This window comes from Penicillium concentricum (genome assembly GCF_028827145.1).
Source record: "Penicillium concentricum strain IBT 3081 chromosome Unknown utg000002l_segment0_segment0, whole genome shotgun sequence".
NCBI lineage: Eukaryota > Fungi > Ascomycota > Eurotiomycetes > Eurotiales > Aspergillaceae > Penicillium > Penicillium concentricum.
Genome location: NW_026622755.1, coordinates 6,131,546 through 6,157,711, shown reverse-complemented (window position 1 = coordinate 6,157,711; position 26,166 = coordinate 6,131,546). Strand labels below are relative to the sequence as shown.

The 26,166-nt window shown below is 46.6% G+C and overlaps 9 protein-coding genes across 9 annotated transcripts; 3 read left to right on the top strand and 6 right to left on the bottom strand.

The window, feature by feature from the left end:
* Positions 1-1,385: 1,385 nt before the first annotated feature.
* On the top strand, positions 1,386-3,920 carry N7517_006034 (Multicopper oxidase type 2; the record flags this gene model as incomplete). The annotated part of the gene is made up of 13 exons (XM_056723764.1): positions 1,386-1,639; positions 1,693-1,803; positions 1,853-1,912; positions 1,981-2,151; positions 2,201-2,326; positions 2,383-2,570; positions 2,640-2,710; positions 2,784-3,305; positions 3,373-3,466; positions 3,526-3,585; positions 3,665-3,678; positions 3,732-3,781; positions 3,836-3,920. 13 exons carry the CDS (start codon positions 1,386-1,388, stop codon positions 3,918-3,920), a joined length of 1,806 nt encoding a protein of 601 aa, XP_056580014.1.
* A 249-nt stretch (positions 3,921-4,169) lies between these two features.
* On the bottom strand, positions 4,170-5,427 carry N7517_006033 (Gfo/Idh/MocA family protein; the record flags this gene model as incomplete). Its single annotated transcript, XM_056723763.1, has 3 exons — positions 4,170-4,551; positions 4,611-5,336; positions 5,390-5,427. 3 exons carry the CDS (start codon positions 5,425-5,427, stop codon positions 4,170-4,172), a joined length of 1,146 nt encoding a protein of 381 aa, XP_056580013.1.
* A 694-nt stretch (positions 5,428-6,121) lies between these two features.
* On the bottom strand, positions 6,122-7,144 carry N7517_006032 (nuclear transcription factor Y subunit beta; the record flags this gene model as incomplete). Its single annotated transcript, XM_056723762.1, has 4 exons — positions 6,122-6,355; positions 6,459-6,586; positions 6,644-6,754; positions 6,991-7,144. 4 exons carry the CDS (start codon positions 7,142-7,144, stop codon positions 6,122-6,124), a joined length of 627 nt encoding a protein of 208 aa, XP_056580012.1.
* Positions 7,145-8,599: 1,455 nt separating this feature from the next.
* Positions 8,600-9,259, bottom strand: N7517_006031 (putative prefoldin subunit 2; the record flags this gene model as incomplete). Its single annotated transcript, XM_056723761.1, has 4 exons — positions 8,600-8,632; positions 8,726-8,918; positions 9,060-9,150; positions 9,220-9,259. 4 exons carry the CDS (start codon positions 9,257-9,259, stop codon positions 8,600-8,602), a joined length of 357 nt encoding a protein of 118 aa, XP_056580011.1.
* Positions 9,260-9,903: 644 nt separating this feature from the next.
* Positions 9,904-12,796, top strand: N7517_006030 (putative mRNA splicing factor RNA helicase (Prp16); the record flags this gene model as incomplete). The annotated part of the gene is made up of 3 exons (XM_056723760.1): positions 9,904-10,756; positions 10,812-12,352; positions 12,419-12,796. 3 exons carry the CDS (start codon positions 9,904-9,906, stop codon positions 12,794-12,796), a joined length of 2,772 nt encoding a protein of 923 aa, XP_056580010.1.
* Positions 12,797-13,234: 438 nt separating this feature from the next.
* On the bottom strand, positions 13,235-13,976 carry N7517_006029 (putative oligosaccharyl transferase subunit Dad1; the record flags this gene model as incomplete). Its single annotated transcript, XM_056723759.1, has 3 exons — positions 13,235-13,301; positions 13,390-13,571; positions 13,719-13,976. The coding sequence occupies 3 exons, from the start codon at positions 13,974-13,976 to the stop codon at positions 13,235-13,237; spliced, it is 507 nt and encodes a 168-aa protein (XP_056580009.1).
* Positions 13,977-14,458: 482 nt separating this feature from the next.
* N7517_006028 (putative C6 transcription factor) lies at positions 14,459-16,962 on the bottom strand (the record flags this gene model as incomplete). The annotated part of the gene is made up of 2 exons (XM_056723758.1): positions 14,459-16,318; positions 16,375-16,962. The coding sequence occupies 2 exons, from the start codon at positions 16,960-16,962 to the stop codon at positions 14,459-14,461; spliced, it is 2,448 nt and encodes an 815-aa protein (XP_056580008.1).
* A 980-nt stretch (positions 16,963-17,942) lies between these two features.
* N7517_006027 (H(+)-transporting V0 sector ATPase subunit c) lies at positions 17,943-18,361 on the top strand (the record flags this gene model as incomplete). The annotated part of the gene is made up of 3 exons (XM_056723757.1): positions 17,943-18,082; positions 18,140-18,198; positions 18,297-18,361. 3 exons carry the CDS (start codon positions 17,943-17,945, stop codon positions 18,359-18,361), a joined length of 264 nt encoding a protein of 87 aa, XP_056580007.1.
* A 440-nt stretch (positions 18,362-18,801) lies between these two features.
* On the bottom strand, positions 18,802-20,098 carry N7517_006026 (uncharacterized protein; the record flags this gene model as incomplete). The annotated part of the gene is made up of 8 exons (XM_056723756.1): positions 18,802-18,826; positions 18,880-18,921; positions 18,978-19,105; positions 19,157-19,468; positions 19,528-19,672; positions 19,724-19,747; positions 19,811-19,824; positions 19,889-20,098. The coding sequence occupies 8 exons, from the start codon at positions 20,096-20,098 to the stop codon at positions 18,802-18,804; spliced, it is 900 nt and encodes a 299-aa protein (XP_056580006.1).
* Positions 20,099-26,166: the final 6,068 nt, after the last annotated feature.

Here is a 26,166-nt window from a genome sequence, read left to right as displayed (position 1 = left end):
TGGTGGTTTCCTTTTAAGTGTGTATGGTCATATTCATAAATGTGGCTGTACCTAGGACTATTCTAAAGATTTTATTCTAGACTCTTCTTGCGGTCAATTATACTTCTCCTTATATAAGGTTTTATATTGGGGCCTACAGAGTATGTTATACGGAGGGGGACCTCGTATTAAGTTGCTTTTCGCTTAGAAGCAAGACTAATTTACCATACAAAACGGCAGTGTCAATAAATATACATGGTCCATTTGCTAGCTGTAAAGGGTATATATATATATATATAGGACGTCTTCCTTTCGATAACAGAGTTGTCCCTTTAAACATTCAGGTTCCTATCTATTATTCATAGTACTTATTTATACATACCAAGACCAAAAAAAGAGAGAATCGACAGCAACTCATACCCGAAGGAATAATATAAGGAAAATGAAGAATCCATTCCATTTAGTTAGTTACTCCGTACATGTCACGTGATAAACAATATACCTATACAGCTAACTACATAGAGCGGGTTCTGTCACCTATTGGTGCGCCACCTACTCCGTCTATGTGCCCTAACTTGAACGGAAGATCTGCGAGACTCGTACGGAGTATATTGGCTCCACTGCCTTATAATTTCATGAAATTTACCATTGACCGTTGGGATGAAATCTCAGGAATTTAAAGGGGCCAATGCCGAGTGAAACCTTCGCATCCGATAGTATTATGTACGGAGTGTTTAGCAATCAATAGATGCGCTTTCTTTTTACGCCGCACGGACTACTTGATGCCAACTCAGCTCCTGGCTAAGGTTTGATTTGGGATTCGAGATCTCAATAATTCGGAAATAATTCGATCGATCCGTGACAATATACTCCGTACACCGTATCCCTTGTTTGCTCTAATTGCGAAGGAAGCATTTATTCAACTCTTGATGAGGTTCCCTCAACCGAAGACTTTGGTATGTGGTATAAACCAAAAAGAAAGTTCCAGACCTTAGCTAAGGGTCTCGAGACAATGATGGGCCCAGGCTATTCCCAAAAATGAGCAACCAAGGCTGAACGCCCTGCCCGGTTTACCGGGCTTCTCACTCTTGGCCAATTACCCCTGGACAACGCAGTGATCTGCATAAATAAATACGGGAAGAGATACGTAGTATGTACGGGTACATACTTACACAGGCGAAGGATCATGGATTAACTGAACTGTTCTACTCCGTATTAAACTTGCGAACATCCCCCTGCATCATCCACCGCACTGCGGCTGAAGTATATTGTAGTACTTAAAAATTCCACACCTCCCTTGTATAGGTCGTTAACACTTGAATGTACTCCGGATATTCCTTGTAGCTTCGGTCCTGACCATTACTTTTTATGTGTGTGCAGCGTCAAGGGTCCCCAACCCGATAGATATGAAGCCGTCTATTTTATTTTGCTTCGTCGGACTTGGTGCTGCTTTATATGTTGTTCCACCTCGCCCGACGAAAAAGTTCGAGCTCAACTTAACTTGGGACACTAAGGCACCCGATGGAGTTGAGCGTCAACAAGCCTTGATTAATGGCCAGTTCCCTGGGCCCTCGCTCATCTTTGACGAGGGTGACAATGTGGAGGTGACAGTGAACAATTTCCTGCCATTTAACACCACGATGCATTGGCATGGCATTGAGTGAGTCTTCTGGGAAGAATAACCTGGCCCACCACTAAGACAAAAAAAAATAGGCAACAAGGAACATCATGGTCAGATGGCGTGCCAGGAGTCTCGCAGAGGCTTATTGCCCCTGGCGGAAGATTCGTTTCCAAATTCACTGCTACGCAATACGGAACATACTGGTAAGTGGATCTTCCTAGTAATGAGTTTTAGTTTGTTTACATTTTAAAGGTATCATTCGCATTGCGCGGGCCAAATAATGGATGGCCTGTATGGGCCGATTTATATCAGGTTAGCTCATACCTATCCGCATCGAAACCCTACCTATTCGCGCAGGCAACTGAGTACTTATGACCCAGACCACGAGACATTGCCGCAAACCTGGCTAGTATGGTATCAAATGACACACGGGCACATTTTGAAATCAACAATGCCATCCGCGACCCCAAATTGCTGATGATTTCCGATTGGTTTCACAATACATCGGAAGAGCTCCGGGATATTGCAGTTTCTGCAAACCTTGATACATTGTAAGTTTTACAGAGGCATTGTGAGAAAATGGGCTCATAACAATTCTAGATGTGTGGATTCTATCTTGATCAATGGCAAAGGTAGAGTGCGCTGCGTCGACTCTGCCTATTTGACATCGTTGACTCCTGCCCCATTGGTCCCCCTGCTCCAGGGCATGAACTACACAGCAAAAGGGTATGTTATAACTCTCGAAGTGCTGATCAGAGAGCTGACGCTGAGTTCAACTTAAGATGTCTTCCAGTTGGAAATACCTATGCTCAAACAACTTTTTCTCAGCATAACTACACCGCAATCCCACCATCCATGTTTGATCAATGTAGTCCCACAGAATCTATGGATGAAGTGATCAAAGTTGATCATCGGAAAGGCTGGATAAGCCTCAATCTCATCGGTTCGGCATCGATCTCCATCCCAACAGGTATGCTTATTGTTGTACTTTGCTAGATTCCAAGCGGAGCAAGCTAAGCCTGTTCGCTAATCAATACAGTCTCTATCAACAACCATTCTCTTTGGGTATATGAGATCGATGGTCGATATATTATACCCACGAAGGTTGATGTACGATACTATCCGTCTCACTTTATACTATGCAAAGTTATGAGCATTGCACTGACGAAAAATCCTTTGCTAGGCACTGACACTCAGTAACGGCGGTCGCTACTCCGTTCTAGTTCAGTTGAATAACACTCCAGGCAACTACCTGATTACAGCAGCTAATGCAGGACTCAATCAGAAGGTTGCCGGATACGGCACTCTCTCCTATGTCACCGGTGACCCCTCCGTCGTGGGCAAACCCTCAATCAACTATGGCGGAAACAGCATGAGTACAGATGTTGTTGTCTTTGACGAAAATAAGATTAAGCCACTTTTCCCAAGTCGACCTAGCGAAGAAGCGGATCAAACATACCTGCTCACTATTGGCCGCATTGAAAAAGCTTGGAAATGGTCCCTCAATGGGGACCATTCGTATGGTCTCTCTCTGGAGTCAGAGAAGCCGATGCTATGGGACCCTCAGTCATACGAAGACAGTGACCTGGTTATAGCTACGAAAAACGATACCTGGGTAGACATCGTTTTTGCGGCATTTGGCAACGCATCGACTCTCCAACCTGGTCATCCGATTCACAAGCACTCAAACATAGTTTATATTCTCGTGAGTTACTTTGAACACACCCTACGAGTATAAACTTTATTGTATGGATTCTGATTTGCGTGCTTAGGGTGCCGGCATGGGCGAGTTCAAGTGGACTTCTGTCGCAGAGGCTCAACAGGAAATCCCAGAGATGTTTAACCTGGTTGACCCTCCAATGAGAGGTATGACACACTGAGCTTTCCTTGTAATTGTTCTAGTGTTGAACTTACGGATGAGATAGATACCTTCACAACACTTCCCGCCTTGCTAGGTCCAAGCTGGTTGGCAGTTCGCTATCATGGTAAGTCTTCCACTCAGTTTCTCCTCTCCTTTCCCCTTTTTTTTTTTTGAAAACCAAGAAGCTAACATGTATTTGATAGTGCAAAATCCCGGGGTAAGATATCAATTCATGTATAAAACCTCCCCTAGTTTTCACTAACCAGCCAGGCCTTCTTCCTCCACTGTCACATCGATCCGCACCTCACTGGAGGGATGGCGTAAGTCACCAGTATCTTGATATTATTTACAAAATATATTAACCAAACTTGTAGACTTGCAATTTTAGACGGCGTAGATGTGTGGCCTAGCATTCCTACACAGTATGGCCCAGAAGGTCATTGGGGGAAAGCCACCTGATAAAATGCCAACAGTACCGATGGATATGATGGATATAAATGGGGATAGGTACTTCTGAGCTCAGTTTTATATGTTCGCTCTATATGAGAAATGGCACTGCCCAGTATGTATGCATGGATAAACGGGCATTTGGTCTCAGATTGAGTGCCGTTTCATCTCAAGCTACCAGGCGATAATCTTTTGATTTTAATTTAATTCTGATATTCTTCCATGATAATGCTTCTACATGAAATTATGTACACAGAATGACTACTTTGGAACAACCTTGTTAAGTCTAGCCTGTCCTTCTAAACCTGCCTTCATAATCATACCGAAGATCTCAAGGTCCTTCCTAGCATCCTCTGAGGTGGTTTTAGCAGGCTTACCCTCAACAACAAATGCATATAGCTCCTTCATTTCCAAAGTATAAGCATCCTCATAAGTCTTCCGAACCACAGACTCCCGGAATGAGCCATCTTCCAACTTCTCACGAATGTGCATAGTGGTAGGCAAGCCCTTAACATAAGGCGAGTCAAAGCAGATTTTGACAGTCTTATTCCCACCAAAGACTTCAATCGATGCGTCGAAGCGGGGGACATCATCAATCCCAGACTCATAAGACACAGCAAAAGAAGGATATTGGAAGAGGGCACTGGAGGAAAAGAAATCAACATATCGCCACGAACCACAGAGATAGAATTCACAACTCACCTCCAGAACGGCGGTCCATTCGCAGAGCACAAAGAAGCACCAAGCACAGCCGTCGGCATACCAAGAGCCTCTCTCATCGCACTAAGATCATGCGACCCAAGACTTCCCAAATTCCTCCACTGAGCAGCAGTATCAGACGTAACCGGAATTCCCAATTCCCTCGTCAAAGCCTGTTCAAGGAACTCATTCGTCCTACTCGACAATTCCTTCGAATCCTCCGCTCTATAATCAGAGAAAACCTTAGGAAACGTGCCGGACTGACCAACAAAATCAGAGTTCGGGCCGACGATATCTCGCACGCGCGCATAGCACACTTGATCAAAGCTCCCTATTTCCTTGACGGCGTCGATGAACCCACTCGCATACCGCCGCATATATCCCACCATCACCTTTCCGGATGTTTGCTTCTCGAGCTCGATGAGCTGGTCCGCGTCTTGTAGAGACAGAGCCATGGGTTTCTCGATGAAGACGACTTTGTCGTGTTTTAGGCCCAGTAGCGCGTGCGGGACGTGGAAAGCGTCGCTGTTGGCTATCATGACGATGTCCACGTCCGGTGAGGCGCAGAGCTCCTCTGCTTTGCGGGTTGTCTTGGGGGTGCCCCCGATAACCTTTTTGGCACAGTGCTCCAGCGCATTGTCGGAGACATCACAGAGGTAGGTGACCTGGAAGTAATCTGAGAGGAACCCAAGAGTTGGAATATGGGCAACTTGGGTTATTTCGCCGCAACTGGGTGAAATATTAGTATCATTGTACAGAGATCTTTGGCAATGGCTTCTTACCCAATTATTCCAACGCGAAGGATCCTGTTGCTGCTCATCTTGAATGTGTGAGGTGATTCTCAGCTTCTCCAATGACGTAATAATTCAAGAATCTTGAGGTTCCAAGGTTGAAAGCTGATTCTATCAAAATCTCACGATGCAAGATAATTTGTGCAGGTGGAAAATAAGTATACCAGGTTGTTAAATGGACAGAGCCTTGAATATGCTGGGTGAATTGAATTGAAGGAGCGCTCTCTGATGCCCCGCGAGGTGGAACAGCTATGGAGCCCCGCTGAACTTCGGTCTCAGGCGCCTCTGCATTTGCACCTTGGCTGAATACGAGAATATCAAGATCTTACAAAATAAAAACACGTAGGGCAGAATATTGCATTTACTCCAACATTGGAATGAACAGATTGTAGACTCAGTCTTAGTCCTGCACCTCACACTGTCGTAGATACAGATGTCCTTATTCCTATAATTCGCCACGAAACTCCGAAATCAAAAGTAAAAACCCCGATGAAAGTCCTAATCTGCCGAAAACAAACGAAAAAAAGCCATGCCGTTAAACCCCTCTAGATACTCCCGCGAGCACATCGATCAGCCGAGAGACCGTTGCAGATGAACACCAAAGAAAGAAGCAGAAGATGCCTTTATATACGCTTTGATTGGATCTGCCAAGTCAGTGGTATTGAGGACATGCGTCCTGTATCGAAATCGGGTATCCCTCCGCCAACTCCTTCACATCGTACCTTAGTATGACTCGCCGCCCGCACCGTTGTGAGGCTGACCGACCATGGAGGGATAGCCGTAGGCGGAGGCGTCTTGCTCGGATGGGTCAAGGTTGGGGTTCATCATGGGGTTTGCACCTTCGGCATCAGGGAATCCTGTGGGACGAGCTGGAGGTCCACCGGGGCCACCGACGGGTCCCCCGGCTCCATAGCCAGCGCTGGGAGGCCTTTGGTTTTCGCCACGGGCAGATTGAGTCTGGGGTCGAGTTAGTATACTGGAGCTAACAACCTCTCGATGCTTGGTCCGGGCACTCTGGGAAAGAATCCTGGGGTTCATTCTGGGGCTCAGGTGACTCTACCTCGCGATACTTGGATAGGTAGATCTTGAGGGCTTCGGCGTAGTTCTCAAATCCAAGCGATGTCATGGCGAATAGGATGTCTTCGCCATTGACTGTCTTGCGCTTCTCCTGTTGACATTTCTCCGAGGCTGCGTAAGCGGCTGATTAGTATATATCTCGTAACTTGGAGCAAGAACCAGACTCACCTTCACTTGTGATGAATGAGATGAACTCGCTCACACATTCCTGCATGCATTCCTTGGCTTCTTTCGCAATCTTTGCATTTTCAGGCAGGGCCAACTTCATAATACGAGCCACTAAATAAGATGTTAACATGAGACATTGTTTGGCGTGATCTCAAAATGAGGGGTAACGAGAAGTTGGGATATATGAGCGATGCGACCGATAAAAGCATCAGGAAAAGATATCTTGTATAGACTTGAGATGAAAAGAACTGGGAACTTTGTAGAGTTTAGACCAATGAGGGGGAAACACTCCAAAGGCAAGGTACGCGCAAATCGGAACAAAAGACCAAATGCAAGATGCAACATACCATTTGCAATCGGAAGCCACCGATCTTGCTCCTTCACCTCGAACTCGCCCTGATGTCCCTGCACGTCGTGATGGTCCTTGTCCATGTGCTCTTGTTCTTCTCCCGATTGCGCTTCGGGATCAAGTTCAGGGTCCTTCGAAGGAGAGTTCGACATGGTTATGAGTGGTTTGGAATACGCGGTGGATCCTCGGCTTAGGCGTCAATGCTTGTGTTTCGCGTGTTCTGTTGTCAGACCACGTCAGATCATGCGCGATCGCCTTTCAGGCGCAGAATCGGCGCCAAAAGTAGACAGAGTATTAACTGGGTACGAACTTTCACAGCCTTATGATATGGCGTCAGCCCAGGGGAGTTGGTGATAATGCAGAGTAGCTCTGTTGTGACGCGCGCAACGGGACCAATTAGCCTCTTGCCTCGGAAATGGTATGGGGGTACCTCTAAAGACAGGGGTTCAACTTCAGTATGGCACGCGATCACGTACCTATACCATCAAATATGCACCTCAAAAAAGTCAGGGCTGAATTTGGACCAGTGAAGCTGAAATGCAACGCGCAGTGTGCCCGGACCTCGGGAAAGGTGGGTCACAGATTGGAAAGAGCCCAACTTACCAAATCGGGATTTAGAGGAGATGTAGATATTTGTATTCTGATTCGTCTCTGATTGAACTAAATTTAAGGTGGAATGAGGATCTGGGGAGGTTAATTGGCGAACCAGAAGTAGTAGATCCAGCGCCTGTCACTTTGGTCACCAACGTCAATACTTATGGAAGGTCAACTTTTGGAGAGTAAAACATTAATTGAAATCAGCTGGAAGACAAAGATGAGGCAATCATTGAGAAGGCTACCTTTACCTTCTCCGCTAGGACCCTGGAGGCCTTAAAGGATGTGATTCAGTACCTACATATATTGCTTTCAACAGATAGTAATACCCTTTTATTCATTTACTTTTTTACTTTCAACTTTTATTTCAATTAAATCAATCAAAACCAAAAAAAACTGTACCCATCGACGTAATGACGTACTCGTTGGTGCGACTATAACTAACGTCACAGATCTATAGAAGCTGGTATAAAAACATATTCGACCCTAGAGATCCATATCTCTTCTTTTGATATTGCATTTGACATCGCACCTCCATCTTCAAAAGTTAGGTTCTTCATGACCCAACATAATACAATGCCTTGGTCATTTGGTGCCAAGTCAGGCATCATGGCTTGCATCCTCAAGTATGCGTAAATACCTACATCGATGTACATACACACATGTCTAATTTTTTACAAGTCTTAAAGTGACCAGACAGAGGACTTAAATTAGGCATCCATTACGGCTTTTCTTCAACCTAGCTTAGGCTGATATATGCAATCTTAAGAACTTGCCATCTCATGACATTACTGAGGTCCGAGACCCCCAGCTGAGACTTCCACGATTCATAACTTATGGGTATATTTTTTTTTACTATGATAAGGAGCTCATCTTGCAAGTTTGACACCAAAGCACAAATCAACGCTGCATTATGTCTAGTCTTTTTCCGTTCCCAGTAACGCCGGTGCGCTTGCACTCAGATAGCACCCGGGAACACGTAAATTGAAAGTATACAGAGAAAAGGAATGCCACTAAGGCTGCACAACCTGGATGTTGTTCTTCTTCTGCAAAGGGGAGATTAAGGTCAGCACTGCCCGTATCAAGTCCCCATACGGTTTCAGGCCGAGGAATAGCCATGAAACAGGAAATGCGCTTACCTTCCAGGTATCTAGTTCACTCTGCTTTGACTTATACTGCTTGAGCATGTCCTCCAATACTTGCTTCAACCCATCCGAGTTGGTCTTGAGTGTAGGAAGAACATCTTGGACAGTGCGCTCAACTAAGACGCCATTCACCATGCGGAAACATTTGCGGTCTGCAGCGAGAGGGTCGAGGGTTTCAATCACAAGTCTAAAAAAAGATATATGTTAGCATTATTCATATTCGCTAAGACATCGCTGGTTGTTGGTTGTGCTCGTGTCGTAGCCCCCGATTCAACCCCAACAAGATCCCACTATGCTGGGACAGCGCGTACCCCTGGTGGTGACTCACTTGTGCTCTTCTGCCTCCTGCTCAATATCACCAATCTTTTGTGCTAATTGCTGGAGGGTGTTCTTGAAGTTGGTGTATTGGTACTGAAGCTCTGGATCGAGGGGTTTGCATCAGCTTTCGTGAATTCTTAGGGGTTGTAGGGACAATAGGATAAGCGTACCTTGCTGCCTCTTGGGGTCAATCTGTTTCTGGCTAGACATGATGGCTGTTTGACACGGTATGGTCGGCACGAGGAAGCTCGAGAAATTGAGATGACGATGCGGGGCGATTGCTTTTTGGCGCTGGCGGAGGCCACTACTATAGAACTTTTGATGCACCTTACACCCCATACATAAGTGAATTTAGCTCTGAATCCCACTTATTTCTACATAAATTCTCAAATCAATTCCAGGATATTCGAATTAATTGTTGATTTAGCTCCATACTACAAATTACATGCGCTTCATGAAGTAAATTACAAACCACGTGACTGATATCGCAGTTTGCAATGTTTGATTACGATAGTGAGCGGTGATCAACTTGACTACACCACTCTACTCTACAATCTAAAGGCAAGATTGCTTTGGGTTGGCAAGGCTTCCAAGAAGCTAGCTACTTGAGAAATAGAAGCTAAGTCCTGCTAATATTGTCTTGGAAGACTATTTGGGTAGAAACTGACTGCCAGAGCGGTGGCTTTCTTCTGGCAATAAAGGGCGGTAAGGTCGCGCTAGCCAGTAGATAGGAAAGAGGTTCGCCTTGGGCGGGACTCTCGTCTTGATAAACTCAACCTCACGCAGACTAGACCGGGTCGTACATTGCGAATAACCCAAGTCTGAAACTAGGCTTTTAAGCCCGGCCGAACGACATGTCTCGCAACGATATGGGCCCTCCGGCCAAAAAGCATAAGGGCTTTGGACATCTCCCTCCAGGCCTACGCGACGCAAAACGGAGAGACATTGACAACTGGGAGACCAATCGAATGCTCACCTCCGGTGTAGCACAACGAAGAGATCACGAGGGCGACTTCATGCCCGAAGATGAAGAGGCGACTCGAGTGCATTTGCTCGTCCACGACCTCCGGCCGCCTTTCCTCGATGGCCGCACGATCTTCACGAAGCAGCTGGATCCAATATCCGCTGTTCGGGATCCGCAGAGTGACATGGCGGTATTCAGTCGGAAAGGAAGCAGGGTCGTTAATGAGCGCCGACAGCAGCGTGAACGACAAAAGCAAGCACAGGAGGCGACAAATATGGCCGGCACAGCCCTCGGGAACTTCATGGGCGTCAAAGATGACGATGGAGATAGCGCAGTCGCTATGCCTGTCGAGGAGACCTACAAAGGAGGAGGAAACAAATTTGCCAAACATATGAAGAAAGGCGGTGGCTCCAGCGCTTTCAGCAGCAATAAGACCATGCGTGAACAGAGAGAATATCTGCCCGCCTTTGCGGTGCGCGAAGATCTAATGAGAGTCATCCGTGATAACCAAGTTGTGGTTGTCGTCGGAGAGACTGGATCTGGCAAGACCACTCAATTAACTCAATTCTTACACGAAGAGGGCTACTCTAAGTTCGGTATGATCGGATGCACGCAGCCTCGTCGTGTGGCCGCCATGAGTGTTGCGAAGCGTGTCAGTGAGGAGATGGATGTTGAACTCGGTGGACTCGTCGGATATGCTATCCGTTTCGAAGATTGTACGAGTGATGAGACGGTGATCAAATGTGAGTTTTTTACCTTTCTGATTTGGTGCGATCATATAGCTAATCTATATACTAGACATGACGGATGGTGTATTACTGCGAGAATGTCTCACTCAAAATGATCTCGACAAATACTCATGCATCATCATGGACGAGGCACACGAACGATCTCTAAACACTGACGTCTTGATGGGTCTTCTCATAAAAGTTCTGGCCCGGCGCAGGGATCTGAAATTGATCGTGACATCAGCAACAATGAACTCCGACCGATTTGCGCGCTTCTTTGGCGGTGCCGCAGAATTTGTCATTCCTGGCAGAACATTCCCTGTTGATCTTCACTACTCGCGCACACCTTGTGAGGATTACGTTGATAGCGCGGTCAAGCAGATTTTGGCTATTCATGTATCCCAGGGCGCTGGTGATATTCTTGTCTTCATGACTGGACAAGAAGATATTGAGGCAACCTGCGAGCTGGTCGAAGAACGGCTGAAGCAGCTGAATGATCCGCCGAAACTCAGCGTCTTACCCATCTACAGTTCATTGCCGGCCGAGCAACAGGCAAAGATCTTCGAGAAGGCCGCTCCGGGCGTGCGCAAAGTAATCGTGGCTACGAACATTGCCGAAACAAGTCTGACGGTCGATGGTATCATGTTCGTTGTGGATGCAGGATACTCAAAGCTGAAAGTGTACCAACCGCGCGTGGGTATGGATTCTCTCCAGGTAACCCCAATTTCTCAGGCCAATGCAAACCAGCGATCTGGGCGTGCTGGACGGACTGGGCCAGGCAAAGCCTATCGTCTATACACGGAGACAGCCTACAAGAATGAGCTTTACATCCAAACGATTCCTGAGATTCAGCGAACCAGTCTTTCAAACACTATTCTTTTACTGAAATCCCTTAACGTGAAGGACCTTTTGGATTTTGACTTCATGGATCCTCCCCCACAGGAGACAATCACAACCTCTCTTTTCGAGCTCTGGTCTCTGGGTGCTCTAGATAACCTGGGCGGTCTTACATCTCTAGGACGTCGCATGACACCCTTTCCCATGGATCCCCCTCTTGCCAAGCTCATAATAATGGCCTCCGACGAATATGAGTGCAGCGAGGAGATGACAACCATCGTTGCAATGCTTTCGGTTGCAATGGTCTTTTATCGTCCCAAAGAGCGACAAGAGGAAGCCGATTCAGCTCGCGAGAAATTCGTCGTTCCAGAATCCGACCACTTGACCCTTCTCAATGTTTATATCCAATGGAAAACCAACGGTTTTTCCGATGCCTGGTGTACCAAGCACTTCTTGAACGCAAGAACCCTCCGCCGCGCCCAGGAAGTCCGCGATCAACTTCTCGACATTATGAATAAACAAAAGATGCCCGTTATCAGTTGCGGCACAGACTGGGATACCATCCGCAAGTGCATATGTTCGGGCTACTACCACCAAGCCGCACGACAAAAGGGCATGGGCGAGTACATCAACCTCCGCACCAGCGTGACCATGGCGCTCCATCCCACAAGTGCCCTTTTCGGTCTCGGTTATGTACCCGAGTTCGTCGTCTACCACGAGTTGATGCTGACTTCCAAGGAATACATGTCCGTTGTGACAGCTGTTGATCCCCACGTCAGTTACCACTCCCCTATTTCCCCCTGTATGCTATCTAGTACTCAACTAACTCATTTCTATTAGTGGCTCGCCGAACTCGGTGGTGTATACTACTCTGTCAAAGAAAAAGGCTACTCGCAGCGCGACCGCCGCGTGACCGAGATCGAGTTTAATAAGCGCATGGAAATCGAAGAGCAGATGGCAGCTGATCGTGAACGCGATGCTGCTGATAAATTGCGCGAGCAGGAACGCAGCAACCCCGTCCGCCGCAAAACGGAGATCGAGGTTGGTGGAAAGTCCGCCGTGCGTAAACCTATTGTCAAGCCAGGGCGCAAGGTCGGCGGTTTGACTGCTTCGTCTTCTTCTTCTTCCTCGCGGCCTGGAGCCAGTGGCGGTGGAAGTGGTGCTGGAAGCAGTGTGGTTAAGAGGCCTACGGTGCCTCGGAGAGGACGTGCATTCTAGTCTTGCGGTGCAACATAACTCCATTGGGGACTTGAGTGCCCTGTTTGTACAACATCATTTCGTCTTTTAAATCCATCTACATAGACGGATCTTGCTCAATAGATACCCGCCATTGCGTTCTCATCCATCTCATCTCTGAGTATGGTCTGCTCTACACCGGGGCTATCTCCGAACTAGGGTGATATGAATCGCATATTCTTGTCCAACAAGTGAATCTTGTGTAAGTAGATAGGTCAGATATGAACAACATCTCTCACCTCGATCAAATACGAAGCGTAGAGGACCAGAACAAGGATTGGCTAAAAAAGTTCCAACGCGTAAGGATATCTAAGAGACAGCATTCCCACCCCATCCGGAGATCGAAACGAACCAACCCCAGACAGAAAACAGGATGATGGAGCATGTTATTGAATGGAGGCTTTGACGGCCGAGCACAGCTCAGTTGATAAAGTTGACGCAGAAAAAGTGTAGGATCAAGCTTCCGAAGATGTAATCGGCAAAGGCCCTAGAGTTAGAGATCAGCATATGTACCCATAGCCCCGGGGAAAACAATCATGAAGTTGAACATCACAAGAAGAAGACAAGAAACTCACCTCTCATGTGAAATACCAGTCCCCTGATCTTCACTCTCATCTGCAAAGCGCGCATTCTTCCCCTTAGAGCTCGGCTTCGATCCAGAACCAGTACCGCTATCGCTAGTTTGCATGCGCAGACTCGCCGTAAGAACAAATTGACCAACAGCAGCACCGAAGCCACTGAGGAAGGCATTGAAGGGCTATATGGGAGGGAAATTGTTAGTCTTTGGTCTATAGATTTCCAATTGCAAGTCACACGCTCCGTATAGACAAGACCAGAACAGGGAAATAGAGGGAGAAGAACAAAAGAACCGAAACAGCATTTGCCAGACAGAGCTTCAACTTACGTAGTTTCCAGCTAGAACACAGTACACGAACTGCAGTCCACCAACAAGAACCAAGAACGCCATGAAGGCATCTAGGAGGAGTGTCCGCTGCGGTGTTGTGGATGCATACTGCTGCCAGACATGGCCAGCGATTTCAGCGACTGAGGCATTGGGCTTGAGGGTATCTGGGCCTGAGGAGAGTTTTGGTGTTGTGAGTGCGGGCGTAGGAGTGGAGGGTGCCGCGGAGGTAGTTGAGGCCGCGTGGCGCTTGGGAGCCATGATTTTGGGATTTGGGGGATCGGTGATGTTTGGGTATGTGTAATTGGTACTGGATGTATTATAGATAGCACGGATCGAGATATCCCTGGAAAATTGGCGCGAGGACGGTGGATTGGAGGACAATGGCGGAGTGGAGGGTTGGTGGTTGATGCCAGCTTGGAGCTTGTTATCACTGTGGTCACGTGGTGGTGTAGATCCGGATTTGGAAGTATACAATTAAGTGATAAAGAATATTCTATTTGTTGAATGGTTTGAGGGTAGAATCATTGACAGATGGATTGAAATGGCATTTATAATTTCACATTATGTTTGATGTTGGTTATACAGTATTGCCACACAACGTCGCCGATATAATGCATAAGAGAGAAGAGGAGTATAATAACAGTGAGGGGAGGGGGATATCATCCAGTATTCAACGCCATAAATCATCACATCATTAATAGGTAAAGCCCCAGGAAAAAGAAACCTCCATTATAAAGAGGCTAAGCAAACCATTCGGTAAAATTAGCTGCGTTGCTTGGCTGAGAATCGTCATTTTCAATATCCATCTGGAAATCACGCATAACTTGGTCCCATTCTTCCCAGCTGAGCTGGGCGGCATCGGGAAGAGGAGTCTGATTCAAGAATGGATTGCTCATGGCTGAGGTGTGGGGCAGGCTTGCGGACAAGCTGGGTGCCGGGATATTATTCTGGGCTGGTGGAGCATCGAATATACCGTTGGATGTAGCTAGGATGTTTGTGCCAGGGAACATGTTTCGGACAGCACCCAATGGTCCATTGCTGAGGTCAATATTTTGGTCTGCATCATATATAATGGGTGCTGTTGGGCCTGGTGGATCTGTCGAGGGCGAATTCAGCATCCCTATTGGCATATAGATCCGGGGAAGGGCGTGAATATCGCGGGTGTTTTGAATGCGCTCTGGTGTGGTGGGCACAGGTCCAAAAGTGGATAGCAATTCTTGCCTCTGCTTGGATCGGGTGGCAGCAGCTCTTTTCATCAAGGCCGCGAGCGGCCGCCACAGCATGCCCTTCTTATGTGTGGCCTGCGCGGCCCATTCCGCGTAGATCACACTGACAGCGCTCCAAGCTCGATCTGTAATAGGGCAAATTGGTCGAACGCATATCTCCGACAGAACGAATGCGATTCCGTGCCATTGCATATTGGTCCGGAACAGCCAGCCCCATTTGGAGGTCTTGGAATTAGCTTCAAGCAAGTGGCTAAACTCGAGGACTTCAATTGCTGTCAGAAACAAGCTCTCTCGAGTTGCTTGTGTGACATTACTTCCGCGGTTTTTTCTGGTCATTGGGTGATGGAGGATCAACCACAATTTAGCAAGAATCAGACGACCGACTGTGGCGGCGCACCACTGCGCGGGGATGTTCATATCACAGTGCCTGATATACCGTTGCTCACATCGATCACTGATAATTTGAATCATCCGCCCGGCACGATCTATGGGCGGTAGACTGTTAGGTAAACGAACCTGGGGCCCGGGACACACGTAATTTGCTCTTCGCAAAGCGCTCGTGATCTCACAGCGAATGAGGCAGAATGTAATATCCGTGAAGCCTTCTCGCTCTTCCGGGGGTGTCTCCATGTCGGGTGACAGGTCATCGTCATTGACATTTAATGGCAGCCGAGTATCATACATGCTCTCGTGAATGAGCGGGTCCGTCCCATGGTCTTCAGACGAGCGAACATCCAACAGCGAGATGTGCCACCATAATCGTCGCCGCATCTCCGTTTCGAACGGTTTCAGGGCGAAGTTTGTGCCATCCCGGTGTAAGCCTAAGCTCTGAGAAAGGCGTAATACGATTGAGGTCATAGACCACACAAACCTGCTATCATCTTCTCGTCGGACGCAGACCAAGAATAAGACAGCGGCTTGCAAAAGGACCAAGCTTTGTGTATTCAAGAACCCAGCTTTCGCCAACGCTTGCTCTGTAGCAAACCTGTACCGCTTGACGGCAATATGTCGGTCTTCGCCAAACTGGGACAAGCACTCATCCGGCTTCATGCTGACAATGCTACAAAGATACATGGCAAATACTAGTGCCTCTGAATTTTTGTCCAGAGTATCTGGGTTCCGTGCTGCCTCGGCAAACAGATTTTTGGCAGTCGGTCTGTGTACGATGGTGATCAAGGGAGCCACATTTTCCCGATATTTATCCCAAAGTATTGAGACCTTGAACATGGGGGGATGAAACTCTCGAAGAGACTCTGAAAGTGAGTAGAATCCAAAAAGGAAACCGTCATGGGAGCTCGAGTGAGAAGACTCCGGTGAAGATGTATCATCTTCCTCTGACGATGAATGATCAAGGATATCTTGCAGTTCCTCGATCTAAGACATATCAGTACAAAGAAGATTAATAGTAAAAGAAAACGAGGGATATCTACCTCGTCCCCAAGACTAGCCCAGAGCCGATTGCTGACATATCGGCTTCGGCCTTCATCAATGACCAACCGTCCAAATTCATTCTCAAACTTATTGGGAGCAAGTTTCTTCGGATCCGATTCCTCGAAGGGACAGACACTCCTGTCAGCCTGGTTCGGTGGCTCAGTCGAAACAGACGTGGGCGCAGTGTGTTCGCTCCGAACGGTCGAAGATCCAGTTGTAGAAGAAGGCGCCCCAGTTGAGGCCGATGCAGCCTCTGTATTACCACTGCCCCTAAGATGATCAATGACACCTTCCAATCGACGCAACCGCGAAAGCAGCTCCGCGTCCGGTGGACGCTTTGATTTCCGCGGGGCACGGCCAGGAGGGGGAAAGACACAGTCGATGCCGGATTTGGTACAATTCGAACACGGAGACCTCTTATTGCACCGGACTTTCCTGCGGCGGCAGGTCACACAGCTGCGAGAGGCCGAGCTCGGAGGTTCCGTAGCCACGTGGCGAGGAGCGGTCAAATTCGTAGGTAGCGAGGAGTTCCGAGAATTATTGACAGGAGAGATATTCAGCTCTGGGGAAGCTGAAGGGAACGACATAGTGCTGAGACAAGCAAGTCGGGTCTTCTCACATTCTTTGAGGCCTGTTTTTAGTGACTGACCAAAGAACAAGAATCGTCATCGGCATATCCATATCAAAGTTTCCAAGGTTAGTAATCTCAGCCCCACCCGCGTTCACGGGGTCTAACAATATATTTGAAAGTATACAATTTCCAGAATCTAGGTATCATTTATATGATACGTACATAAAAAAGATACAAAGGAGCATCAATATTCTAAATGTATCTTTTACAATATGCGTGTGTCAAATAAAAGATGCCTAAATTCTTGGAAATTGGAATTAGAACGCAGGTATGGTCGGACTAGCGCCTGCCTTCTATATAAGGGCAGACTTGGCTTGGGAAAATCCATCTCCAATTTTACCACTCAACCCTTGGGTCTTAGTTACTTGCATAACATTTGTTTATTAAGCTGTTCATCTCAAGCGGCTAGATAGCCAAAATCAATTAGCAAAATGGGTTCAGAATTGTGGTAAATAAAGCTCGTGGACGGGCATTTCATCTGATCCCTTTCAATTACGATCTGTTTCTCTGCATTTCTAATGTCCTGCTTGATCTATACTCGCCAATTCTTCTCTTAGTCCTGTCTATGCGGTAAGTTTACCCTTTCTCCTGGCTGCTTCGAACGTGACAAGGTCATCCCCTCTATACGTTTAAGCTCGCCAGGATTTAGGTGGCTAACTTTGAGATCTCTAGCCATTTTTTTTTGGCACTATAGGCTGCGTCTGCGCAATTGTCTTTGCTTGCTTCGGTGCTGCCTACGGAACTGCCAAGGCCGGCGTTGGCGTTTGCTCGACGGCTGTCTTGCGACCCGATTTGATTGTAAAGAGCATGTTACCTCCGAATTCCGGAAAAGTTTGTAGAAAGGATTTCCAAGGCTGTCGTGAAGGATGAGTCATTTTTAATTACTCAAGAATGTGGCGCTAATCTAAACGTTTAATAGACATAGTTCCAGTTGTGATGGCTGGTATTATCGGAATCTATGGCTTAGTCGTTTCCGTTCTTATCGCAAATGATCTGAAGCAGAGTCTGCTCTTATATACCGGCTTGATCCAGCTTGGTGCGGGTCTCTCCGTCGGCCTCGCCGGCTTAGCATCTGGGTAAGTTGCGTAACAGAGCCTCGAGGCATAATTTGATTCTTTTTCTCATGATTTTAGTTTTGCTATTGGCATCGTTGGTGATGCCAGAGTTCGTGGAACAGCTCAGCAGCCAAACTGTATGTTGGCATGATTCTGATACTCATCTTCGCTGAGGTTCTTGGTAAGAACGACTCTTCTAGATATACGCAGAATGAGAAGCTAATACATGCATAAGGTCTGTATGGTCTAATCGTCGCCCTTCTCATGAACTCACGTGCGAGAGATGCCGAGGATTGCTAAGAGTTCTTTTCCATGGAGTCCTTAGCTCTAAGAGAACTGGGGCCGGGAAGATGGGGCCATGGAATGCGGACATGTGACTGGCCGATTCTAGCCTTTGAACCCATGGATTTCTAAACGCTATGACCTCGGGGCTTAGTACCAGTCTAGTTAGCCTCTAGGGCTCGGGCTCCGGCGGAGTCTCCGTCCCTTAGGCCAAAGGCCGGTATCTCCGTTGGCTCCGATTACATACATGACCCATGGAGATAAATAGATAAATAGATACATAGATGCTTAGATAGTATTATATGTACAGCCTCTATCATCAGGTCCAGCTCAAATATCAAATATATGCAAAAAAAAAAAACATGTATGCAAGCAACGCACTCGGTGGTCTACTCGTACTTCGTGTATGTGGGCACGAATGAGCACAGGGATGTGTATAAGTAACTGCACGAGCGTCTTCAAAGGGAGCGCTTGGATTTACGCCTAAAGAGAATCAGTCAACAATCCATGTGAAATATGATAGCTATAGGACTCACGTCGCGGACTCCCAAATCCTGGTCCGTTCATTGAAGATGTAACTAAAACGAGTTAGTCAACCAAACTAACATCTATTATAAAACAATTTAGGGCTTACCCATAAAAGCTTGTTCGAGTGAGTGCCCTTGGGCCATACTCTTCTTCGAGGATATATGTATAAGCGTATGGGATTTTGACCGGAACACCCTCGAAGAGACTGTCACGCAGCGGGAAGATGTCACTCTCCTATATTACCCGTTAGCGAGAATAGACACACAGCACCAGCAGATAACCCACATCATAGTTATGCTTATCCTTGCACATTAGCGCTTCCGGACGACCATTCAGCCGCGCAGCCTGATCCCTGCGGACAGCAGTGATATCAATGAAAAGACCGGACGACATATCAATCCAGCGGGCATCAATCTTATTCAAAGTGTCTCTCTCCGATTTGACGACATAATTGGGATTGACCTCGAGCATGTATTTACGGCCACCGTCGACGTTGGGGAGGTCAAAATGATGCTCGGTCATATTATAGTACTCTGCCAAGAAATGAATCGTTGGCTCCGAGATCTGCACGTCTAGATCGTCATCCCACGGGAAGAGCTACATAACTGATTAGGTGGGTTGTTTCTCTTTAGAATTCGGGATATCCATAATCCCACCTTCTGGTTCCACCACCAGGCTAAGAGAGTCCCATGCATGATCCACGTCTCTGCGCCGATTGCGTTCATTGTTGTGAAATATGTCTGGATTAGATCCGAGAGATATGGAATGACTTTCGTATCTGGGAGACTAGCATTGGCGTATCTGAGAAGCGTTAGCACATCGGGTTTAGGAGGGAAGAATAAGCGAGCATACCGGCCGTCATAATGATGACCGAAGCTGAGTATTGTGGGTTAGTTTTGATTATTTCCGGTATTATCGACAGGGAGGGAGATGCTCGACATACTCTGATTCATCTATGGGGTTGGCACGAGTCAGTTAAGATTCAATAAGAGCCCCATGGTTCATGGCCTTATAAACTAGGCCGTGGGGCTGTAGATCATGATCGACGGAAGAATTGCACTTACGAAAGTATTTCTCCTTCGGTATCTCACGTTCACTTTTATACTCTTTTGTTACATTCTTTCGCACGCTCATGAAATTCGGTTTTGTATCTCCGCAGACTCCAGAAATCCTAGTCGCCAAAAGGAGTCCATAGAGCCACAAGGCTCCGGTGACTGGAGAGCGCATTATGTACTGGATATTCACAAATTCCGACACTTCATGCTCTGGGTATCAATATTTATAGCGAGTCTTGGAATATGCGGTGACGGATCCGAGCTATGCTGTAGTCTCTTCCAAAATGGACGTCTGGGGATCACGCGGGAGACGGTAATGACACTGTAGGATAAGAGAATGTATGGAGAATAAGGCAAAACAAGAAATAGAAAAAGAGGGTATAAGGTTAAAAAAAAGGAAGGACGTAGACGGGATTGGAGAAGGGATCAAAAATGAATGTCAGGGAATATTTGAATAGTTTTGACCTGTAGATGGATAATCCCCATTAGAAGTCTTCCAATTTCCACCGGGACTAAACCATTATTCCCGAATATCCCCAGGTCTGATTGGCTTAGTTCTTCTGGAAGTCGTCAGCTCTTTAGATATGGAAAACCCGGCATTAAAAACATCACAATCGAACCGAGCGTATCCATGGATCGAATCAGCAGAGTCTGCACTGTTCCGCCACAGAACTTGCCCCACATGGAAATGAGCTTGTCTTGAGTCGCGTGGGCAATCTTGGCAAAATTGTATGTGAAGAACGCAAATTCCACACTGATATTCTCCGTGGCTGACCAGGACGCGCACCCCCTTAATGCTATATCCGTTGGCGTCCCCCAACCCGAGACTCCAGGGGCAGGTTTGCTGCTATGAATATAAAGTGGCGCTCGGGAAATGATTGAAGCATACGCGGCCTCTCCTATAGCATCACTTCAGTTGGTTGACCGCTATCCGGCCCGCATAGTTGATGGGTATAAGGTTGAGCATGGTTCGCTCTCACCTTCGCCAGCTACTTCGGTCGAGCTTCAGTTTAAATCATGCTTCATTAAGCACACTGGCTCTGCGTCAAAGTCTTCGGGTAAGTAGATCCGGGCGAAACCCCACTGTCTCCGGTAATGATCTCCAATGCTGTTGTTATACGTTGCAGCAATGCAAAAGACCCGTCATCTGCGTATTAGAGGATGGAGCGTGGATCCTCCTCAGACTCGACTGATCAACAGCAGCGAATCGTGGCTCATTTCGAAACCTAAGGCGCCGAGATTATGCACCGTTTGAAGTTGGCCAATCATGCAAGAGTGCGCAAGAAGTAAGCCTTTTTGCTGTGCACTGGTCGCCCGCCCCTGAAGAAATCCCGAACCCGAGCTTCAAATCTGACCGGCGGGTCTTCCCGCTCGCGACCATAGCAAGAAGGTATTGAAAACCGACTTTGCCTTGGAAAAATTGTTTCGATTTCTTCAACTTCTAGTGTTGACTCCCGGGGTCGACTATGAGTAGATCGGGTTTCTTTTCCAACACCCGCTGTGCGACCGGGAAGAGTTGAACTGGTCCTTTCCACGACGTCGTATATAATGTTTGCTGGTAGTATAATGGAATTCAATGACTACAAGCAATGGAAGTATGGGTGGTCCCTCCAGTTGTCACTTAGACGAGTCGGAAGTTCGATCGGTCTTGTAAATGGAAGTGTTGGATGTGAGTGCCTTAGGCCATAAGTGGTGCCCCAGGCTCCAACCCTTGGGTAACGTATTCGGTAAGCGAGCTGGCCATGTAAGCCAGCTGGCCACCTCACCCAGCCCATTAAATTCAACTTGATTTATCTCAACCAAAACACCATTAAATTAATTCAATTAAATTGATTTATCTATCTGGACAGGTTTCTCTTCTATGTCCCGGTAATCTGCATATTCCACACGCTCGCCCGGCCCGTGTAGCTGGCTGTAAACCCTCCGAAACCCGCTCACGATAGGTATTGATACGCGCTACTTGGGCCTCAAATGGCTCTGAACGTAGCTCACGAACCTCCTGAACTGAAAGATCTCCTTCGTGATCTATATGCCTTGAAGATCGGGTCCGCTTTTGCTTCTTCTTCTCGTTTTCAGCGCGTAATTCCTTATTTTCTTTAGCGAGTAGTATAGCACCTTGCATTGTGAGACGGAAGCCTTTCATAAGTTGGTCTAATGCACGATCTGACGGGCTTGGAGGACTTCGAGATCTTATACGAAGTAAAGCTTTGATTGAGGAAGCCTGTCGACGTAGTTCTTTCTCTGTAGCTGGTGTTTTTGGTGTGAAATTCCGGCTTGATTCGCTACCCCGGCTTGGAGGGGGGTTGGGGTTCGAAGATGAATATTCAGCTTCGAGATCACTCGATCAGGTGCAAAAGGTACTAAACCAGCTGCTCCGAAGCTATTTTTAATAGTCTCCGATTTAAAAGCTTCAATTCGTGCGAGGGGGTATGCATCGAGGAAGTCAAGTTTATCGATATGGTTGATCCCGTTCCGCATTTTCATTTCAACCAGCCGACCATATGATCGCTTTAACACAGCAAAACAACCGATATCCAGGGGTTGTAAAAGATGAGAGGAGTGCGGAGGCATACAAATTGGTATAACCTTATTTTGCTCGCAAATTTCATCGAATTTAGGGGTCAAATGGCTTCCATATCCGTCGAGTATTAGGAGACGATACCCCCCTTCGTACGCGAAGAAGTGCTAGGAATAAAGAGCTTTTCAAGCCAACGAAGTCCAATTTCATCAGAGGTCCAACCGTTCGGACTAACTTCAAATCGCCAGTCATCCGGAAGGCCATCAAACCATGATTCAATAAAGACTTTGCCTTTAAAAATGATACACGGAGGGAGGGCCCAACCCGACGAATTTGTACACTCAATAGCAGTCACCCATTCGCGATTTCCAGGTTGTAAAAGCGAGCGTCGACCGTAGAATTCGCTCCTTGTTATCACCTTCGCAGTAGCGATTAGCCCCATTGCGAAACCAGTCTCATCAAAGTTATAAACGTCATCGGGGTCGATTCCAAATTGAAGGATGGTATTTTGAACAAGTGTAAACCACTCTTGAATGATCTTCGGGTCTTCGCACTTCGCACGTTCGTAATTATAGCGTCTCGAGAATCGGGAGGAGAGGAGAGGGTGTCGTTTCACAAAGTTATAAACCCATTTTTCGCCGACCGAAATAACCGGGGTGGTTCCGCGTTGTTGAAGTAAAAGATTCGCCATTTCTCGTACAGTAGAAGGCCGGGGGGCAGATCCACGAGAGTCCATAGAAAGAATCCATTTTTGAAGAGTTTCCTCCTCGGTTTGTGTCAATTTCTGCGAATTTACGCGAGAATTCGCGCGATTTCTGACACCATTGAGGCGCGTAGTAAGGGTGGAACGGGGTACGTTAAATAGGCGAGCCGCTTCACGAATTGATGAGATTTCTTGCTTTTGAAAAGCCTGAATAGCTAATAATATCCTACCCTCTTGCTCTATTGAATTTCGAGAGCTTTGAGAGCGAATTGGTGGCATGGTGGGTGGTTGAATTAATGAAGTGCTAATTAACGGACAATTTTGGGTGAGGTGGCCAGCTGGCTTACATGGCCAGCTCGCTTACCGAATACGTTAACTAGTTAACGTATTTCACATGCGAGCCGCCACCACAAGCGAGCCGCCATCTCCAACACATAGTAAATGCGCCAAATTATAGCTTCATGTTTCAACCACAACAACTTAGTTTAATTCCCGCTATAGGTAGATAGGTATTGATAAGCATTTTCAGTAACATATAGCAAATTTAACGAAATCGAACGCTTACATTGTTGCCGTATTGAAAATTACGTCGCTGGGCTCCAGAAATATATAAATGTCAGTTACTAGAAGATCAAATTCTTTAAAACTCCCTAAAGTAGCTATATATCATATAAAAACTGTGAAATTAATAGGAAACGCCAGTATAGACCACCGTTGTTGAGATATCAAGTTGTAATCTATCGCATTTACTATGTGTTTTGGAGATGGCGGCTCGCTTGTGGTGGCGGCTCGCATGTGAAATACGTTAACTAACTAGTTGATGTAATGACTACATAGACAGTTTAGGAGCTTCGTCTCCTTTCCTAATATGGAATAAAACTCTCTCTCTCCTTCCCTTCTTGTCACTGCTGTTTCAAGTTCAACAGGAGGTACTTCTGGAGTGTGACCAAAATGGTCAGAGAGGCGCCGTCGCTGCAATACGATGCTGGGCAGAGAATAGCCGTTAACGAAGGCGGCTTCGGCTTATCAAGAAACTCGAATCTCATGGCCAGAGCCATCTGGATCTCCGGCAAAGGGCCATTTCCACATAGGTGCGAGATGCGCCTAACAAAGACACAGAATCCCAGAAGAAGGAAATCCGCAGACTAAACAAGGATATCATCCACGGCGATGTGCGATCCGATGCTATGGTGGTCACTGAGCGCTATAGAAAAAGCGGCACCGAATGGCGACATTTCTGTACTCTCTATGGCCTCACCTCGGATAATGCGAATGATCTCGGTATTATCTATAAATTCCCTACTGGCTGAAGAGTGACAGCATGTTGTTTTCTAGGTTATAAGGGCACAATAAAACAAATATTCACCTTCACAAACTCTAGAAGAATGTAATACTGGATAATTTCAGCGGAAAGAGGCGGGCTGGTCACAAGAGCAGCGCTAATGGTGTTCCCATAGATGTGATGTGTCCGTGTATTTCATAACGGACATCGCCGTTAGGAATCTGCGCTAAAACGCTTGTCGGGACACTGGTGGATCACTGGATACGGAGTACGGAGTATATACGAGCGATCAAATTAGTTCGCGATTTTTTTTTAACAAGTAGAGGAACCGCATAAGTTTCCTCAATGGAACAACATTAATATGTGGATACAACTGATTGGTCTTCGAAATTACATCCTACAGCTTCAGATCTACATCCAGCACATGTTAAACAACACTGCTCGAATGTTCCATAGGTCCACTTGTCCGGCATACCGAGAAAATCAACTTGCCTCAAGGGAGACTAGTCGAGTCCACTGTCACATGCTTATAGGTGTTGTCTGCTTGGGTTATGGTAGTGTCAAGTGTTTGCACGTCAATAATGCCATGGAGTGGACAAAATTTGTAATATTCAGATATGGAGATATACTATGTAGGGCATTCAACAGCTATTTTCTACTCTTTGGTGAGGACAATATTGAGCTATCCCGATCAAATTATATAACACCCCAGTAGATTTAGCTCACGGTGTTATTTCGCCGAAATAACCGGGGTATTCGGGGAATTGGCCGGGCACACTTTTCTATCATTTTTGATGAACACCCTTATATACCTAAAAAGTCACAGATAAACTATATTTGTGCCCCAAACGTATGAGCTCATATTTATTTCCCTCAAGTATCCCACAAATAGGAAGCTATAGCGAAAATAAAGGGCGCATGAACCGATTGGGTAATCGGTCGTAGCCGTCGGGCACTTTCGATGGGCCAATGGACTGTCAATGTACTGCCAATACTAACGGACTCAGAATCAAGGCTTTTCAGTGGAGATGAAGTGATATAATGATTCGCCATGTTTAGCTTTATGCTTTCAATCTTCATCACTGTTTTCATTTATAAGTGTAATTTGGTATCTCCGAGGACGCGCTGGTGCCTGAATGATATTAAGTAGATCACTTTAATATTACCCCATGTATGTACCTGTACCGGATTTTAGATTTTCCTCATCTGGTGCCGCTTTATGAGGTTCATGTGCTAGCGATCATTCCAGCCCTGGAGCCCTAGAGATCCCTAGAGATGCCCCCGGGCCGAGGTCCCACCTGGAGAATCGTGCCAAGCGCCCGACACATTGGTGCCCAGTAAACACCCCTAAAAAAAAGCAATATTGAACTTAGGTATCTTTTGTATAGCTTGCACACACAAAATATACTTTCAACGTTGGGCACAATATGGCCATAAAATGAATGTTCTCAACATTCAAACTAGCTAAGGGAAGGGTGATAGTACTCAGATATGATATAGGTCTAACTCAATTGATATACGTAGGACCGTCATAGGTAATACTAGGATTAATTTTCGACAGCCTCGCAATCTAGTAGGTATATCACAGCCTGGCTCTCTAGTTATTTGAGAGCCAGAGTGCTATATTCCTCCTCTTCTAGCTGCTCACATCAGACCTACAGCTCATCCTATCCCGATGGGTTTTAGAGAATGTATCTATCGCTAACGATACCCATTAAATCCGTAATATCTGGCAAT